The 19,364-nt window shown below is 35.6% G+C and overlaps 1 protein-coding gene across 3 annotated transcripts in view; it reads right to left on the reverse strand.

Moving 5' to 3' along the window:
- The window catches only part of LOC145680979 (uncharacterized), a 94,063-nt gene that overhangs the window by 35,672 nt on the left and 39,027 nt on the right, over window positions 1-19,364 (reverse strand). For all 3 annotated transcript variants that reach the window (XM_081752222.1, XM_081752220.1, XM_081752221.1), the window contains exons 3-6: window positions 16,892-17,021; window positions 12,835-12,920; window positions 8,618-10,032; window positions 2,745-2,919 (exon numbers count right to left, since the gene is read on the reverse strand). In XM_081752222.1, coding sequence (XP_081608348.1) covers window positions 2,745-2,919; window positions 8,618-10,032; window positions 12,835-12,920; window positions 16,892-17,021 — 1,806 coding nt within the window. The remainder of the gene's footprint in view (window positions 1-2,744; window positions 2,920-8,617; window positions 10,033-12,834; window positions 12,921-16,891; window positions 17,022-19,364) is intronic.

Below are 19,364 nucleotides of genomic sequence, written 5' to 3' on the forward strand. Positions count from 1 at the left end.
TTAGAGGACGCCACTTCAAATCCCTAGTAAAGGTGAAAAATGCACTTAATACCTTCTTTGCTTTACGGCCCACCAAGTTCTACCGCGATGGAATTCACGGGCTTCCAGAACGTTGGCAGAAGGTCGTCGATGCTGATGGGGTCTATTTTTGATCTTCCGGGTACGTCTTACGTAACACATTGATGTTTGAATTTGGTGGGTGAAAAAGTGACAGAACTTTCTTGGTTACCTTTATAGAAATTACAGATAGGTTTCTATGTGAAATGGAAATGAATTTATTGTGCAGTCTCCTGAACGTTAATATAACGAAGTTTAACTTACTGTCTCTCTCAAATTTAATGGTGAAATTTAATTTCCTGAAGTATAAAATTCAAATCCCGAAACTTACGCACTATCACTGTGCCATCCACATATCTGCAGTATTTAATGTATTACATTTCTACTGTTCTTTCTGCGAATTACTGCATTCCAACTGATTCATGACTATATGGGAAAAAAGGAGGGGAAACGCATTTTTCTTTTTTCCCTCGTATAACGGAAATTAAAGTGAAATCTTTTAAGTTGATGTCCCACGATTACGCCCTTTAGGCTAAGGGATACGGATGATTAAGGTAAGTGTATGACGATGAAAGAATTGGTAAAATGAAAATGTAGGAGTACCCCGAGAAAATCCACGGACACGATGTTGTCCACCAAACTTACTTGGGGGGGATCGAACCAGGGATCCTATGCACCAGAGGTAAGCGCTGTCACTGAGCCACTGTGCGCCCCCTCTCCTTCCTCATTAGGCGTGTTCAAATTATTAGACTCAACATTCAGTTTCTGAATATTTTATTGTTCTTACATTACGTGAGAAAATACGTTCGAACTTAGTCCAAATTACTACTTTGCAACTCTGTCCTAATTTCTAGTGGGTGTGACATATGCTTTTCAATATCAATAAAATAAATGCGTACGTAACATTCAAATATAATTACTACAAAGTGTGTATATCCAAATTGGAAACAAAAAATGAAATGGAATACTTACAAGAAAATTATCTCTCACACAAAGATTAATATTTCTTATGAAATCACTTATTCTTTATTAAGTCTTTTATCCTTTGTGGCATCCTATGTACGAGTTTAGCACATTTTGCCTTCAATTTAGCATCGTGATACAACAAATTGTTGATCTGCTTGATCAATTGAAGTTTGGTTCTAATGTGCTGCTTCTCTAGCTTTTCTTTCATGAAGCTCCAAAATTTTCAATCGGATTCATATCAGGACTAGTGCCTGGCTACGAAAGAACACTAATTTCGTTGTCCTCGAAGAATTTTGTCAGTTTTGGTCCGGTGGCATGGACTCCATCATGCATAAAGATGAATTGTACGTCATCAAACCAGAGTGCAGTGTGGGAAAGCAGTTCTTCTTGAAGAACTCGTAGGTATTAGTCGTGATTCATTGTCCTCTCTACTATATAGTCTTCCAGGCCCGAAGACAGAGATCACACCCTAGACCATGACTGAAGTAGGATGCTTCACGGTTTATTAAAGACAGTCCAACTTGAATTCCTCCCAGGTCAACGTCGCACATATTGTGGACATTCATCAGACAAATCATACATGATTCATCACTGAAACACACTATTCTCAAATCGTCAGCAGTCCAATATTCTAGGCCTCGTGTCCATTCGAGGCGCTTCTTTGCCATGATTGGAAAAAAATGAAATGAAATCTTTGAGTTTTACGTCCCACGGTTATGCCGGTTAGGCTAAAGGAGACGGTGATGATGAATAATGAATGAAATGGTGGAATGAAGAAAGTGGGAGAACCCCGAGGAAACCCACGCACGCGGTGTTTGTTCACCACAAAGTTCACTTGGCAGGGGCTGGGATAGAACCCGGGACCCCAAGCACCAGCCATGATTGGAGTAGACACTAATTTTTGTTTTCTTTCTTGACCGTGTGTTTTTATTCTCTCGGCACAAAGAATCCTTCGAACACTTTCAGGCCAAACGTCTGTGCCATACTCAGCCATTTTTATGCTTTAGTCAATTAGAAGTTACACTTCTGTTTTCCAGAGCTTTTTTTTTCTTTTTTTTTTTTTTCCTGATACCTCTTAGCGATAGCTTTGGTTTTCGCCCACACTTCCCACCCCTATTTTGGCTCTTGTTCATTTCAACAGAGATTCTACTCTCAGATTTTTGTTCTATCCCAACTCTACTAGCAATGTATTACCGTTTATATCTCATTTCCACCAGAATTATTTTGTTAACTTCCATTTTACGCGGAGAAAGGTCTTTTGCTTTTCCCATTACGCTGCAATTACAGAACTACAAAGAATAAAAGACTGATACACGAAACACGTCACAATCATTTTAAACTGGCCCATTCGAACTGTTGAACGCTTTGAATGTCGTTAACTTTTTACGACAGCAACCACAACATTTCAGACTGTAACTTGTTGATAGGAACTACAACTAAAACATCACTTTCAGAATCCCCCTCACTAATACCAGTTGCTGTTCAAGGGTGATACCACTTTAATTGTACAGTAAACAAATGAAGAATCCCATATTGGTAATTTAACCATTAAATTAAATGTTCTAGAACTATGGAATTAAGACTCCTAGATCAATTTTGCATTTTTCGTGCGTGAGTCTAATAATTTGAACATGTATAAAGGAGAAAAAAATATCACTGATTACGGAACATCACTCATGCATAATATATAAACATTCATTGGATATGAAATAATTACTTACACTCTTGCGAACTATAGCCTGAGCAGCAACTACTGCTCTAGTTTTCGAGCGTGTGATTCGCCTTGCTGGTTCCGTTCCACGTTTTTCTTCTTCCTCACAACTTTCCTCTATACTACCGATCAACTGCTTTTCGTATGCAGATACTTTATCTTTTACACCAGCCTTGGAATATACACTGAAATGGAACAAATTTGTATTATTTTCAACAACTACTATCTTCTACAGGATGAACATACACTCCCAGTCAATAATTTAAAGTTGTAAAGTTCTAATCAAAAAAGTAATAATAAACACAGTAGAAAAATCCTTCCTTAAAGAATTGCAAGCTGCCGAAAATGTGGAAAATTGTTGCTAGCATGCAAACTTGTTAAAAAATTATGGAACCTTGCTAAAAAGTCGAATACATTACGAACACGGAATTGTGGGACACCTACATAATGAATTTCAGAAAATCCAACATGTTAGGAAATGTTGAAACTTTTCAAAATAGTGATCACCTTAAAGTCTTTTAATAAAATTTATCGCAATGTTTCATAAAGAACGATACACTAAAAATCTCTTTTTCTTTTTTTTTTAAAAAAAGTTATTGATAAAGTAATTTAATCCTAGATGTGTTTGTATGAAGAATTTCTTTTCGAGAGGAGTTCAATAATGGAGCTTTTAAGGACGTTCTACTGTACACAGTTGGTAAACACATTATCCAGTTATATCATTTATATTAAAAAAATCAGCATGCCTAAGAAATAACGAGGAAAACTTATAGAATTTTTGTTTCATCTTTTATGAAATGAAAACTAAGTTTTACGCCCCCCCTCCCATGGGTTATGCCGGCTAGGCTCAAGGAAACTGAAAAATGAAGGAAATGGTGGAATGAAGAGTTGGAGGAAACAGGAAAACCCATGTACACGGTGTTTGTCTACCACATAGTTCACTTGGTGCGAGCTGGGATCGAACCAGGGACCTCACGCACCAGAGATGAACACTCTACCACTAAGCCACCGCTGCCCCATGTTCCATATTTTATCTCAGTATGATTACGTCCCTAATTAATTTTAGATAAATGCTCATTTAAAGATGGGATTTGACATACTGACAGTACAAAAAAATAAAATAAAAAAAATTAAAAAAAAAACTTACTTCCTCTAAAGTCCTTTAATTGTACTAAACTCAGTGATCTCTGTTGCCTTTGTTACTTGCTCTGGGAAACTAACACGAAAGTGTTTCTACTTCTCAGAATTTCATTTTGCACAATTTTACGTGAGCCCAGTTGAAAAATAATGAAGTTCATAATGTTTGTACTAGAATGTCTTTTGTAGTGACTTATGTAATATGGAACTACTTTTGGATTGGATTAGATTTAAGTTTATCGTCTCCTTCCGCTTAGAGGCTACATAAGACGTGGACATATAGTTTAACGTGGGATCCGAACCCATGTCACATACACCAAAGGCGCGCACGCTATCCACATAGCCACGAGGGAGATCTGAATCTAGTTTTGTAAATCTGTGTTCACTGTTGAAAAGCACTTGTAAAGTTTTAAGATTACATGCCTTTCCACCCTTATTACTTACTTGATATTCCAGTTCTACATTACATATAAGGGTAGAAAAGACGTTCTAGTGCAAAGTATAGCCCGCGTGTGATGAGACAACTGCACAGAAGGGTGCTGGAGTAAAGAGTGGAAAAGTCAAATCTATTTTCAGAATCTGAGGATGGAAAATGGTTTGTGCTTGGCCTTTTCTTGTGGGAGGGATGAGGTATTAAAGGCTGCCAGTCTGGTGCAGTGTATTTTATAGTATGCTGACCCTCAAAAATTTGCAGGAGAAAATCACCAATCGAAAACCGAACGCACAATTTCGAATAATGAACTACTGCTTTTTTGTGTACAGTGTTCTCTTACTTATGTAACTCAGAATTTATGCATAATTGAAGTAAATGAACATAGTAGTTAAAACAAATTGCATTGAAAAAATAGATAATTCGGTACACTAAATTTCATGCTATTGATTTCGAACAATGGGCAACTTGAAGAGAACGATCAGGCTGTTAGAAAGGTTTTGAGACGACCATGCTATCTAAAATTTAGTAGTTGTTTACTGTTGCAGTAAATTTTCAGACCAACATTTTTTTTTAAAGTCCTTGTATCGGTTTCAGTATTATTATTCTAGTTTGTGTTTTATTTATTTGTTTTTGTTAATAGTGTTGTACAATGCAATATTATTTGCTTCAGTTAATAAGTTTCTTTTTTAAATCAATTGTTCGGTAATATGACAACTACGAATCCACTTTTAAAACATGCTCATCATACGATGTTTTGTGTCCCGATGAATGAAATGGCTTCCCCGTATCACTACTGTGTGCGCAAGGAAAGGTGGCTTCTGACAGTTGGGTAAAGCACGTGGAATATTGGAGGCGCTGTTGCCAGAGGCTCCTTAACAGAGACAGCAGCTCTGGCGACAAACTTAAGACCTTTAACAAGTCGTCTCAACTACCGGCAACAGCGTGAAGATATACTGCTGTGATTGGTGAACAATCCTCCCTCTCGTTTTGTTTACATCTGTCAGAAGCCACCTTTCAGTAACTCGATAGTAAAATCAATGGTTTGGGAACATGTGATACAGTGGCGCGCGGTACTGTTTCCAATCGGGAAACAGGTCATGAATAGCAATGCACTCTTCGGTATTGTCAAACACAAGGAAATATTAGCATGCGTTTAACATGGGAAACATTATGTTCAAAGGTTTTCTCCCATTTCCTCCCACGAATCATTTCATAAGTATCAGTCTTCTTTAGCCTAAGAGAAATAAACGTGGGACGTTAATGGATTTATTTTATTTTTATACATGCTCAGTCAATACTGCGGCTGTCGATTTCCACTAGCATCTAAGAATCATGGAAATCATTTTTCTTGCTGTAACAGTGTTCAAAGTTGCTACGCCTGTTGTTTTTTGAAATAATATTGCGACAAATTATGAACTGAAAATGTCATGCCTTATTTCGTTAAACGTTTTGTCTGCTAGAGTTATTCCGGTCATTTTGAATTCTATTGGAAGTTCTAGCGAACCTAGTTGCGTTCAACAAGTGTTCGCATCTTTCTAATCAAATCTTAAGTCAAATTAATTTTGATTTGATTTGAGTTAGGACCTACTGATTAACGTAGAAACAGAACCACATGAGCTTCCGCCGGGAATCGAACCCGGATCTCCCACCCCAAAGGCGCGTACGCTAACCGCTTAGCCACGAGAGAGCTCTACAGTCAAATTTAGTAGTTCAATGCAGTTGCTGTGTTTATTGACTTGCTCTGTCTTCTAAAATCCAATCCTTACTTTTGTTACAAATAAGACCTTTCGCACTACTCAGAGAATTTGTGTTTGCTTTTACATTTTTATTATTTTTAATTTTCTCATGGAGATGTTGATAATCTACTTGATTGTCTATCTGTGTGTAATGAAATGTCTCTACGCAGTACTTGGATGGAAATGGTCTTGGGACTATTCATGACACTCACTAAAAAATTCCAAACGCCTTTTCAGTCATAAAATATACATTATTAATATGATAATGTATTACTTGATGAACACTTAACTGTTACGCAGAATTATAGTCACTACTTAGAAAATGACTAGTGTAAAATTATATTTTTTGTTTTAAATTCTGTGAAGTAAGGGGGTAGGCCTGCCATTTAAAATAATCGTACATTATCATAAAGATTAGTGAACAAAAAGGATACTATTTCACTTGATTCTTCATATACTGGCTGGTTTCTGTGCAAGACGAAATTTCCATATTCGTGAACATGAACATCTACCACTCACCTGTTCCGTTGCTGTGTTATTTGCACAAGTTTAATTCACAATAAGGAAACCTACGCCTTCTTGGTTTTCATCAAAAGAGTGACACTATATCACATACAATATTATATAAGTACAGAATATTTCTTCGAGTCCATTAACAGAATTTAAACCTCACCACTTTTCATTTCGCCACAAGAAAAAATGCAAAATGATATTCTAAGAAGTGTGTTTGTAACGCGAGGGGATGGACTTTGATTTGAGTTTCCCAGAGGTATTGACGAAGGCAACGCACATTTCTGAAACAATTTAGTCGAATTAGTGTATTTGGTCGCAGTAAGTTATATTCTTTCAAGATGGTTGAGTTCACAAAAAATAATAAATCCAGTTGCCCTTGAAGACCATTATACAAAGAAATACAAAGTAACTTTCTACACTTTTTGAACCTTTTTCATAACTAATATAAGTACATTCATATTTAAAAAAAATACTGTAATAATATTACACTTTTAAAAGAAAACAGTACTCACTACTACGGCCATATACCGCCTACGAAACGTCAACGAATGTTGCAAAAGTAAAGTGTGTGTTTTCTGTTATCAAGCAGCTTGAAATAGATTACCTACAAAAACTGACAGTGAAAGGGAAGTTCGCTGAATTTAAAGAGGATTCCGGACTTCTATTTTGTAACTACTCGGATCTGACACTAACATCAGGAGGATCTTGAAATGGTTATACACATAAAAGTTCACAGGGCTTAGTCTAAGTAGTTTTGCTTTACGAGGGCCACTATTTACATTTTGAGCCTAACAATGAAAAAACAGTAATTTGTCATTGAAAATTGATTTATTGTTTTTCGAAATATTCTTCTTTATGATCAATACACTTTTGCATTCGTTCGAACCATTTGTCAAAGCATTTATTCCAATCTTCTTGAGACACCTCCATAGTTTTTGAACGCATCAACGGCTTCTTCCGCCGACGAAAATTGTTGTTCACGCAATTTATTTTTGACATTCGGGAACAAGTCGTCATTGGGTGCCAAATCAGGACGGTACGGCTGATGACCCATCAATTCGATTTTTGAGTTCAAATATTCGGTTGTTAGACGAGATGTGTGAGAGCTCGCATTGTCTTGATGAAGAATGATCTGACGGCGCTTGTTTGTTTTCCGTATTTGACCGAAGACTTCCGGCAAACAAACTGTTGTGTATCATTCAGAGTTGACCGTTCTACGTTCCTCTAAAGGCACAGTTACCACATGACCAGTTTTCCCGAAAAAACAGGCGACCATTTGTTTCGATGTGCTTCGAGCGCGAACAACTTTTGTTGGATTTGGTTCATCTTGAAACATTGTTGACTGCTGTTTACGTTCCGGCTCATAGCATATATTCATGATTCGTCACCTGTTACAATCTTATATACGTGTTTTGAAGCACCGCTATTGTATTTATTGAGCATTTGTGTGCATCAATCGACGCGAGCTTCTTTTTGAGTTTTTGTCAAATTATGTGGGATGCAACGAGAACAAACCTTTCTCACAGTTAAATGATCATATAATATTTTATGTATGCTGGTGAAACTAATGCTTAGGGTTACCTCAATCTCACAGTATGTCACATGACGATCTTATGGTATTAGGTTTTGCACAGCATCAATGTTTTCTTGAATAACAACTGATTTTGGACGACCTTTGCGAATTTCGTCAGTGAGCGAATGGCGGCCACGAGTAAAATCGTTCTACCAGCGTTTTACAGTGGCAAAGGATGGGGCTTCATTGCTAAATGTGGAAGTAAGTTGATTGATGCACTCTTTTCTTGATAATCCACGTCGAAAATCGTAATAAATCATCGCACGAAAATTTTCACGATTTAATTCCATTTTTCTGTTGTCACGTAATCAACGTAAACAACACAAATAAAGCTACTGACAAAACATTTGAAGTACGTTATGTCAAACGTTTCTATGCAAACAAAAAATAGCGCCTAACTACAATCAGTGTTGCCAAGGCTCAAAATATAAATAGTGGCCCTCGTAATATACACTGCGACATTTGCAAACTATCACTTGTTACAAACTTACCTAAAAAATGGTGGTCTAGGTGATGACTTTTGAACTAGTTTTGGAGACTGTTGTACGTGTTTCAAATTTACCGAATAAGGTGAGGTCTTTCGATTTAATTCATCGCTTAATACATTGTCTTTCATTAATTGAACACTCAGTTCTTTCAATTCTGGAATATTTTCTTTATCTGAATGTTTAGCTAACTTTTTGACGGTTGTAAAGGTAGCTCGTTTGTCATTATTCAGTTCTTTATCATTATTCGCATATAGATTTTCGCTGGCCAATTTTCTTATTTTTGACCTTGTAACCCTCTTCTCTCCGTTTTTAATATCGTTCAACACAGATTTTATCGTGGTTTCATTTTCTGTCACTACACTTAGTTTCTTCTTCTCTTTGACAACTTCTTTCTCCTTTGTGAAATTCCCGTCAACATTTTCTTTCTCGTCCTCAATTACGCTGTTCTCTTTGAGAGTTGAAAGGCTCGAATTTTGAATTGAAGCATTTGTTACATTTCTAATTTTCGAACGAGTAATTCTCTTATTTGACGGCGCAGGAACATTTACTGTTTGTTTTGTTTCTTTATTATTTTCTTCTGAAACACGTCTTGCTTCTTTATTTTCTTCTGAAACATGTTTTGCTTCTTTATTATTTTCTTTTGAAACATGTTTAGCTCCTTCTGTTTTACTTACATCAATATTTTCTTTATCCTTAATTTCGCTACTTGCTACGTCAACATCTTTAGGAACGGAAACATCTGTAGCATTTGTCACTTTCTTGACTTTCGTTCGAGTAACTCTTTTGTTAGCGGTTGCAGAGATACCCACAGTTGGCTTCCCTTCGGTTTCACTTTCTTCAGAATTTATCGTTGTAACACCACTCACAGTATTACTAATATCTATGGTTCCTCTTGAACCTGAACCCGTGTCCTTATTGCTTTCGGAAGCTAATAATTCATCAACTTCTTCCCTAGAAACATTCACAACTGCTTTCATCTCAAGTTTATCAAGCACTATTTCTTTATTTTGTTCACTTTCACTCTTCTTTGACTCTTTAGTGACTGAATTTGTGGGTCTTTCCCTAGAAACATTCACAACTGCTTTCATCTCAAGTTTATCAAGCACTATTTCTTTATTTTGTTCACTTCCACTCTTCTTTGACTCTTTAGTGACTGAGTTTGTGGGTCTAACAGAAACAATAGATGCATTTGACTGAGAGACCGTTTCATCAGTAGGCTCATCATCTTTTCTTATCGCACTAACACTCTGAGACGAATTTTTAGGACTGCTTACATTACTAGTATCCTTCTCGGGGCACTCTATTTTAACTTTAACCCTCTTTGTCCTCGTTCTGGTATTGGAAGTATTCTCATCATCTGATGAAATCTGACCTCTCTTAAGATTAGACGATCCAGATCGCACTTTAGTGCGGGCTTTCTGTAACAGAAAGGGGAAATAAATAAATAAATAAATAGAAAACATATAGGTGCAAAAGGTACACGCAAATTGGCTATCTGCTTATCATTTGCTAAATATTTTATAAATGAAAAAACTCACGTCTAAATTGTTATTTCTCTATAAGTAATACTACATCAACTGAAATCATGAACATATAATTTCATAAGGTTTGGATACAAAACCTAGCCGTCCAGAAGAGGGATGACACCTTGGTTGGCCAAAACTCTGCCACGATAAAATCTCGCCATAACAAGTTTCTCAGTGTAGAATGTTCAATATATCACTGTGCGTATCTGTATTAAAAATAATTGCATTAAAATAATGGCGAAAGATGATCTCCAACATACTCTTGCAAAATAATGATTACTAACTGAAATACCCGGCGTTGTACGGAAAGAATAATGTTTATGTGCAGTATTCTAAACTCAAGAAGGGAATAGAATACATAACGAAGAGTAGTGCCTTCGATGTTGCCCTTGTCAGAAATTAAGGAACAGAACAGAATAAATAACGCCAAGAAATGCGTCAGAAAAAGGAACCAAGTAGAATAAGCAACAATAAGTAACGTCTTCGGGGCTGCCCCTGACAATTCCCGGATCAACTGATATGTGCCTTCTTGACTAAACGTGAGCTTGAATGTCATTGGGACCAGTTTAACGACCCCGAAAACTATGGATTCGACACTAATCTTGGTCATTTTGAACACCTTATATTTCATTTCTTCTCACTCCCCACCCCTCCATGCTGATGGGGACTGAACTTGGATTTATTGCTTTCGGCAACTCAGCAGCCTGAAAACCATGGATTCGACACTAACATCGGTCGTTTTCGATTATTTTTACATTACACGCCCCCTCCTCCTCTCACGCCTTGGAGTATCTTACCCCACAGTATTATTTTTCCGGATTTGAGAAATTCATCAGATGTTCTATTTTTCACTTAAATTCAATTATCTACCTCTTTCCCTTCGAAATTCTCTCTTCTTCCTTTAAAATGCGAATCAAAAAGTTCTATATAGCCTCTTCCAAATTATTATCTCTTAGATAAAATCACTTTGAATCACTATCAAGTCAACGGTGTAAATTTATGTAACGGAAAAACATTCATTTTTATATATAAGACTGACTGAAATACATACTGTTCTTCGCACGGTGAAAATGAGGTTTATGCAATATATCATACATGAAGGTGAAGAAATAAATGAAGTAAATAAATAAGGAAGCCTCTATCAATATCAGTAAAACAAATAAATAAAGAAGCGTTGTCCCGCCAATATGAGTGTAATAAATAACGAATATCAACGCCTTCGGCATTGTCCCTCTCAATATGATAGCAACAAATAAATACGGAAGACCAACGCCTTTGGCGTTGTCTCTTAGTTCCTGGACTAGCTGTCACGTCCCTTCTTGCCTAAACTCGGGCCAAATGCTATCAGGTCTGTTACCAACCAGCTTAGCAACTCTGAAAACTATGAATTTGACAATAATATCGGTCATTTTAGATACGTTGCTTTTCAGACATCCCAACCCTCCATGACGAAGGGGTCTAAAGTTGAACTTAAACGGCATCGGAAGTGTTATTATTAATTTCAGCGACACCAAAAACTATGGATTCGACACTAGTATAATTTTCGATTATTTTACGTCACCTCTTTCCCACCCTCCTAGGGTGATTTTTTTTTCTAGATCGTAAATAATATGTACATAACAACTCGTTAAGAAATGAGGTTACACACCAAGTATGATCTTTATAACATGAAAAATTCCTGATGTATTCTTTTTTTATTTTTACATAAAAATTTTAAACCATCTTCTTCCCCTTTCAAGCTCCCTCCCTTCCTTTTCGAGTTCTTAATAGCCCCCTTCCTGGTAAGATCATAAAGGAAATCCGAGCACTAAATATGTAAATGGAAATCTGGGCACTGAACAAGTACTGTTTGTAATTGCATTTCTTGTTAAATTACAGGAGTCATCCAGAAAGTAAGTTTCTTTGGACAATAATAAAGGGTGAATGGATCAGAACACTATATTATACACTGAAGTACAAGTCATAAATTATGTTTGCACATAAATAGCATTCCTGCTGAGACATTTACTATAATCAGACACCATATTTTGTATTCCCACATCCAAAACTCAAACCACCTGTGATGATGGTAACAAGTGATAACAGCTTGTTTGGTCACATCGTCATCTTCGATGTTCTACCTAGCAAGGACAACTTTCAGCTGCAAAAATCAGATGGAAATTAGACTATGGTTATGGTTATGGACTATTCGTAGGATGAGAAAATGCTTAACCAAAAAATCCAGTGAGAAATGAGCACTGTCGTGAACGAAACTAACATCACGGCTCAACATGCTTTATTTTGGATTGTGTGACGGAATGTTCATATATTTTTGCAATAGGTGTTGGCATTGATAGGTTCCCACAGCGACTAAGCTCACTTCACACGCGGCGGTTGTTCCGGTTTTCTGAAATAATATCGCAACCCATTACGAAGCGCCTGCACTGCTGTCTTCTATAGCATTGATGTCTCTGCCTGGTTAATGGGTCCAACTACTTGGCGTGCATGCGTACACTTGCGAGTACAGCGCAGCTGAGGCATAAATTGATTTTCGGGACATGCTTCGTACTTTCTTACATTTACAGGTTCTTTAAAAATATGACAACTGAAAAAATTCTAAATGCGATTAAATATCTTTAATGTTTATTAGAGTTTTAAAGAGCAAGCGAAGAAGTATTTAAAAAGAAAAAAATCTTAAGAGTATATTTAACTTACCCTAACTGGTCTTCCGGAATCGCTAGAAGCGGTTGATCCCTGTCTAGAGGCCGACCGTAGTTGCCTACCAGCATTTCCTTCATCATCTACACAAAGGAAGAGCACTTGTAAATAAGCAATTTCACAACACTGATTACGAATTAAAAATATCTCATACCAAGAGAATACGGACACCGTATAAATGCATGTATTCCATTTCACTCTCTATCGAAGAACTTATACTTTATACTTCGCTGAAAAAAATACGAATGTAAAACTAAATTGAGAGCAAAGTCAAACAAATAATTTAATGTTATGTCCGTTATTTGTTACCCTTTATTGCCAGATATCTCGCATATTTTCTACTGATGTAATGAAGAAAAGAAAAAAAGAAAGTGCGTAAAACTTTTTTCGTTTACCAACTTCAAATTTTCGAAGTCTGTACAGAACAAGAGTTTTAAATCCGTAAAGACATAGACATGTACAACAACTATAATCCAAGTAATACTGAAAGACCAATAAAGAAGATTAAAATAATCTTGAAAGATCTACGCAATAGAGGGGAAAAAATCGTTATATAATTAACTGTTACTCTACCCATTGGCAATTTTTAAATAATCATAAACGAAAGGGATTGAGTATTATAGAAAACGAAACGCTTCATACAAAGTAGCTCCCAAGTAGACTCTAATCAACTTAACATAAGGAACTTTTTCTGTTATTAATTGATGCTGATCGGTGGCTGAAAAAGTCTTGAATAAAGATACAGTATTTACCAGATTATTAGCAGACCTTCCTTACTTTTTTCTGGTTTGAAAAAATTCCTCCTGGCTTAGAACTGGTATCATTACACAATCGGTAAACGATATCCTTTATCGATGGAATATTAAAAAGTTCTGAAAAACATCGCCAGAAGCTGCCGAAAGTCTAAAATTAAAAAAGTCTCCCAACACTTATGTAATACCTAACACTAAATTTCCAAACATTTCTTGCAAGATCCTATTCTAAGAAAAAAGAATATTGAAGTGAACTTTAATCTCTGTTACGAATTCCGGAAAAAAACACTTAAAAAAAGGTTTCACTACACAGAATGAAAAAAAAGTAATAAGGACATTACCATTATTATTTAGGTTAGAATTACACTATAGTCCCGTTTAACCGAATCCCTTAAAAAAAAACTGTACTCTTATGTGACTTTTAATTTAAAACGCCAACAATGAGTACAATATGTGTTTTGATCTAACAGTTATTTATCAAAGAATAAGTTCATTGTAACGATGCGTTAGCTGTTCTCACCCACTTCCCTATCCCCGATTGTTCAGCACATATTCTGTACTGTAAAGGTCAAGAGACACCTGACAGTTGATATTTAAATACAAATAGAGTACTGTAAATTAAGCAAAAAATATTCCGATTTAATCAAATTTTCGTTCAATCGCACCATCGACCCCATCAAGTTTGGTTAAACGGGACTCGAATGCATCTGAAAATTTTATACGGATAAGTACAAGATAGAATGGCATATTTCCCAAGACGCATGCCTATTATGTCCGCCATCTGGGATCAAAGTTAGCATTTATATAGATAGAGGGTTACGTGACATACTTATATGAAACGGGACAAAAATTTTTCAGAAGCTAATATACGCAAACATTTTTATTCGTTTTATTGATGTACACTTTCAAGCTCGAAGACTCCCTTTTCTCTTTCATTATGGCTAATAGATATTAAAGCATACATCCGAAGAAAGAAAAAAAAAATGCTTACTGGATATTTTACCCTTGTCTTTTCCATGATCCCTGTAATCACGAACAGCATTAGGAGTTGCCATAAATAACAAGTATTTGTAACTTATTTTTACATCAGATGATCAGTTTCGCCTTGCTTACCCCCTCCCTTTTTTTTTAAGGGTATGCGGAAAAATTTCTAACGTACGATATCCAGCAAAATTTATTTGGTATTCATGGCGAGTGTTGCCAACACTGGAGCTAATAGCTTGTTTAACATTATCAAACCTGCTCAAAACCGGCTGGATATATATATTACGGTTCATATGCTACTTACAGGGTTCCCACTCTCCCCAAAAAATTTCCAGGACGAATCACCAATTTTCCAGGATTTCGACATAGAAAGGTATAACAGGATTGCAACTGTAGGTTCAAAACTCACAATAGTGAAATGAAAAGTACAGTAGCTTACGCAGTGAATATTAATGCAAGTACATATTAATGCACAATAATTAAATACACAACGCGAACCGTAATTTTTTTTCTACCAACTTCCCTTACAGCCCCAACCCACCCACATCCAGCAGATGTATTTTCATTCTTTCTACATGACATTTTAATTGTGCACCGAACAAATTAACAAATAAAAATCTGTTTTTAGTATATGGTATCTTCATTGCATGACAATGTGACAGATATAATTAGGGGGAAAAGGAATTATATTACAAGTTTTTCAACTGAGTATGGAGTTGTGTGATTTTCTCATCTATAGGCATAATCTCTTTCTTCTTTAGTGAAGCTGCTCTATAGATAGCATTTGACTTTGTCAATCAAGTAAAGCAATACTTCTACTCTGCTTCATATGCAAGCTGGTTTGCTTCAGTCTCCAAAGCTTCACTTGTTTCCATCAATTTCCTTTTCTTTCTCTGCAACTGGTGTACATTTTCACTTATCTTTCTTCTTGCTCTGCACTTGACTTTCTCTTTGAACAGTCCTTATTTTCTCCAGCTCTTCCATATAGCGCTGCCTTGTATGGAAGGCATGATGCAGCATTTCTTTCGAGATGTTGATTGAAGTAAGGTCTTTATGAGAAATGTTATCATACACCAATCTATAAAGGATTGACACTGGTACAAAGCACAGTTTCTGGAGGATAGTGCTAGTGAAGACAGTATCCAAGAATGGGTTGACAGACTAGTAGATGAAAGAAGAGAAATTCTGCCAGCCAACCACCCTGTTGGAAGAAAGAAAGCCCACCAACCACCTACACATGCAGGATCATGACAAATTATTATTCAGCACAAAAACAGGAATAGCAAACCAAAATACCAATCAATTAAAATCTTCATTATAATTATGAAAAATAAAAATCTGACATTCACTATTTCTGTAAATTTCAAGGATAGAAATGCATTTTCAAGGACATTCCAGGATGTTTCCAGGACAAAATCAATTCAAGGACATTTCCAGGTTATCCAGGACGAGTGGGAACCCTGTTACTAGCATGGTACTCTAACTAGAATAATCAGATTTGTAGTCTTAGAATCCAAATCTAATTAACAACTAATTACTGCTCTTAAAACACCAGTATTACTCGGTACTAGGAATACCTTCGAATGATCAAACTAATATTACAAGACAAGACTGAGTTACTACTGTGAGAGATTGGACCCGAAAACAGGGCTGGTCGTACAGATGTATATGACATTCAATTTGTAACTGATACAATTATACATATAATCAATTGTGACTGATAAGCTCGAGCAAGAGGTTGGCCAAATCATGAAAAATATATTTCGTTATTTTACAACATTCTGAAGAATTACGACAAATAAATTAGATAACCTAACAAGCTCATGAAATACCTCATGGATGGTCAGTAACTAGCTAATATAAGTACCTTCACAAGCGTCCTATTTTAAAGCGAAGGACTACAAACGCCTCATTTTTACGATATTATGTTGAGAAATAAGGGAAGTATGTTCAGACTTGTTCAAAAAATCTTGGCCACTCAACTTACTTTGAAAGACCAAATTCTGGCAATCATATCTACAAAATTCTAATACTTTAGCTCTAAATAAAAATCTCAACCGGCTAAAGAAAACCCACATTTGTAGGCAAAAGTATAGGGTTTTTCAAAGATGGGTAGTGTTACATATTTCCCTTTCTCTTGTTACTCTTTCAATAGAGATCATAGATTTACTTCTAAATGGCCCTTTTAACAAGAGAAGGAAACTAATTTTTCATAAAAATTAATATTTCTCTAACTGCAAAAATTACAATAATCTTCCATTACTACTTGATAAGCACAATTAAAGCTATAAATTCCACAATTTGTCAGATATACTAACCATCAAACAATGGTGGAGGTGGAGCTTTGATTCGTTTTCTTCTGGCTGTAGGTGTTCTGGGTAACAAGGGAGCTTTCCTCTTCTTTGACTGCATTTCCTCTACTACTTCATCCATCCATATAAAATGCTCCTACGGAAAGTGCAATTACACAATCAGATAACTAGCACACTCAATTAACAAGTTCCAAAACTATAAATGTTCAATGTTATTTTCCACAGCAGCAGCAATATGTCATTCTTAGCTCACTTACCCAACACATTTCCAATATTACGTAATCGTAATAGTAATAAAAGATACTAAAATGATTGTGATTATTAATAACCAAAGTTTGTTCCATTTCCGTTAATGAATTTAACCTTGTGTAACACAGTGATTCGGCAACAATAAAAATGACTATACGCCAAATCGGGGTTAATACATTAATTTTGATTCATACAAGAATCGATTATCAGTTACACTGAATGTCTCTCATTGCAGACTTTAAAATATCCTGAAAACAATATTGTTTTGATTTAAATATCAGGGTTGTTTTGTTTAAAACAAATTTTGTATGTTTTAAACACGTGTATTTTTAAGACTTGTTTTAAAAATATGTTTATTTTAATTTTATTTTATTTTTGTAAAAAAAAAATCTGCCAAAGAAAGAAAATTGTCAATAAGAAGACTATTTTCCTCCCATGTGAATGTTTTGATTTATCGTGGCTACAGCAGGACATTGTTTAAATGCTTCTCAGTTAACTTGCGGGAAAGTGTCGTAGTCGGCAGGGTTTGAAAAATCCCGGGTATTTTTGAAAAAACCCAACCCACCTGGGCCCATATAGGTTTCTCGGGTTTAATTGGGTTTTTTGGGGTTTAATTGGGTTTCTTCGAGATATTTCAATGTCTTTGTGGTAAAAGTGTTAAAATGTGATTTATATTTCAAGATTGTCATTGTCGCAACTTGCAACAATATTCTGTTCACCACTGTTTTGAAATGGCCGCCATTTTGAAATTTTGCATTGGATCACCGAGAAAATCTATACAGCAAATTTAGAACGTCTTTTGCTTCTACCCTCAAAATTTAAACTTACGAGTCCGAAAATTGCACCCCGTAGCGTGAATATCCACTAGTTGAAAAATAGCAGCCATTTTGAAATTTTATGTTGGATCGCCGCCAAAATGTATACAGTGAAACCTCCCTTAACGGACACCTCTATAATACGGACAGACTTTTTTGTCCCGGCAAAAATATATGTTCTCTTATGGAACAAAACCCTCCCTTTTACGGACACTCTCAGATACGGACGCGGACAGTCCTTTTTTTTCCCCAAACGTTTGAATAACCTTTTCATAACGGACAGGAATTATTCTCTGTTCTGTGATATATTATAGTAGACAGAAAAGTCTTTTCCTACAAGCGTATCTATCGTGAGTCTAGACCTGGTGAATCTTCAAACAGAACAGCTTCAAGCTGAACTTACGAAATTATTCTTTTCTTCTGCCCGCAATAAACTGTTTTCTGGTGGAAATCCTAGAAAACCTTCAATAAGCAATAACAATCATGCAGGGTCAGTAGTATGACCAAAAATTCTATGCGAAAGATTCTCTTCCCTATCAAATTTTGTCCTTTTTCATCTGGGCCTTGTATGTTTCCCGATAGTCTCATAGATAACAAAACAAACATTGTTTGTTTTGCAATAATATTTTTCAACGAGCAATGTTTCCTCTCTTACTTTTTTGGAAAAGCAAAATTTTTCTTTTGTACAAATTGGCGTGTCAAACAGTTGAACAATTAAAGAAATTTGTCATTAATCTCGGTGACACAAAAGCTCTCCAATTGATCAGTTACAAGCAAATTTCGAACAGAAACTAGTGTCCGTAGGATGTACACGGCAGACAACTATTGCAAACCTTTTCCCAAAAAATTCATAGTGACTTTGTTCTTCACATTTTCAGTATTAATGTGGCGGAAATCCAGTGAATTAATGGATTTTTAAAGGGTGATGACATGTACTTAAGAAAATTACCATACACGTATTATCTTTTGCAGTATACAAATATATTAACTCATTCCCAGAAATTTCTCCTTCATCCCTCCCAATTAATTTCTCCTTCATCCAACCCAGTAATTCAAATATGTACTAAATAAAATATTTTCATATTTAATTTTACATATTTACGCTCATACATAATATATTTACTGTATATTATTGCATACAATTACCGTTGTGAAAATTAAATTTGTGTAACCTCTCTGTAACGGACACCTCTCAGTAACGGACAAAAATTCCCGTCCCATTGGTGTCCGTTATTCAGAGGTTTCACTGTATATATATATATATATATATATATATATATATATATATATATATATATATATATATATATATATATATATATATATATATATATATATATATATATATACAGCTAATTTAGACTGTATCGTGCTTCTACTCTGAAAATTTCGTCAAAAGACCCAAAATTGCGCTT

Source organism: Thermobia domestica, chromosome 3, assembly GCF_964235325.1.
Source record: "Thermobia domestica chromosome 3, izTheDome1.hap1.1, whole genome shotgun sequence".
Lineage (NCBI taxonomy): Eukaryota > Metazoa > Arthropoda > Insecta > Zygentoma > Lepismatidae > Thermobia > Thermobia domestica.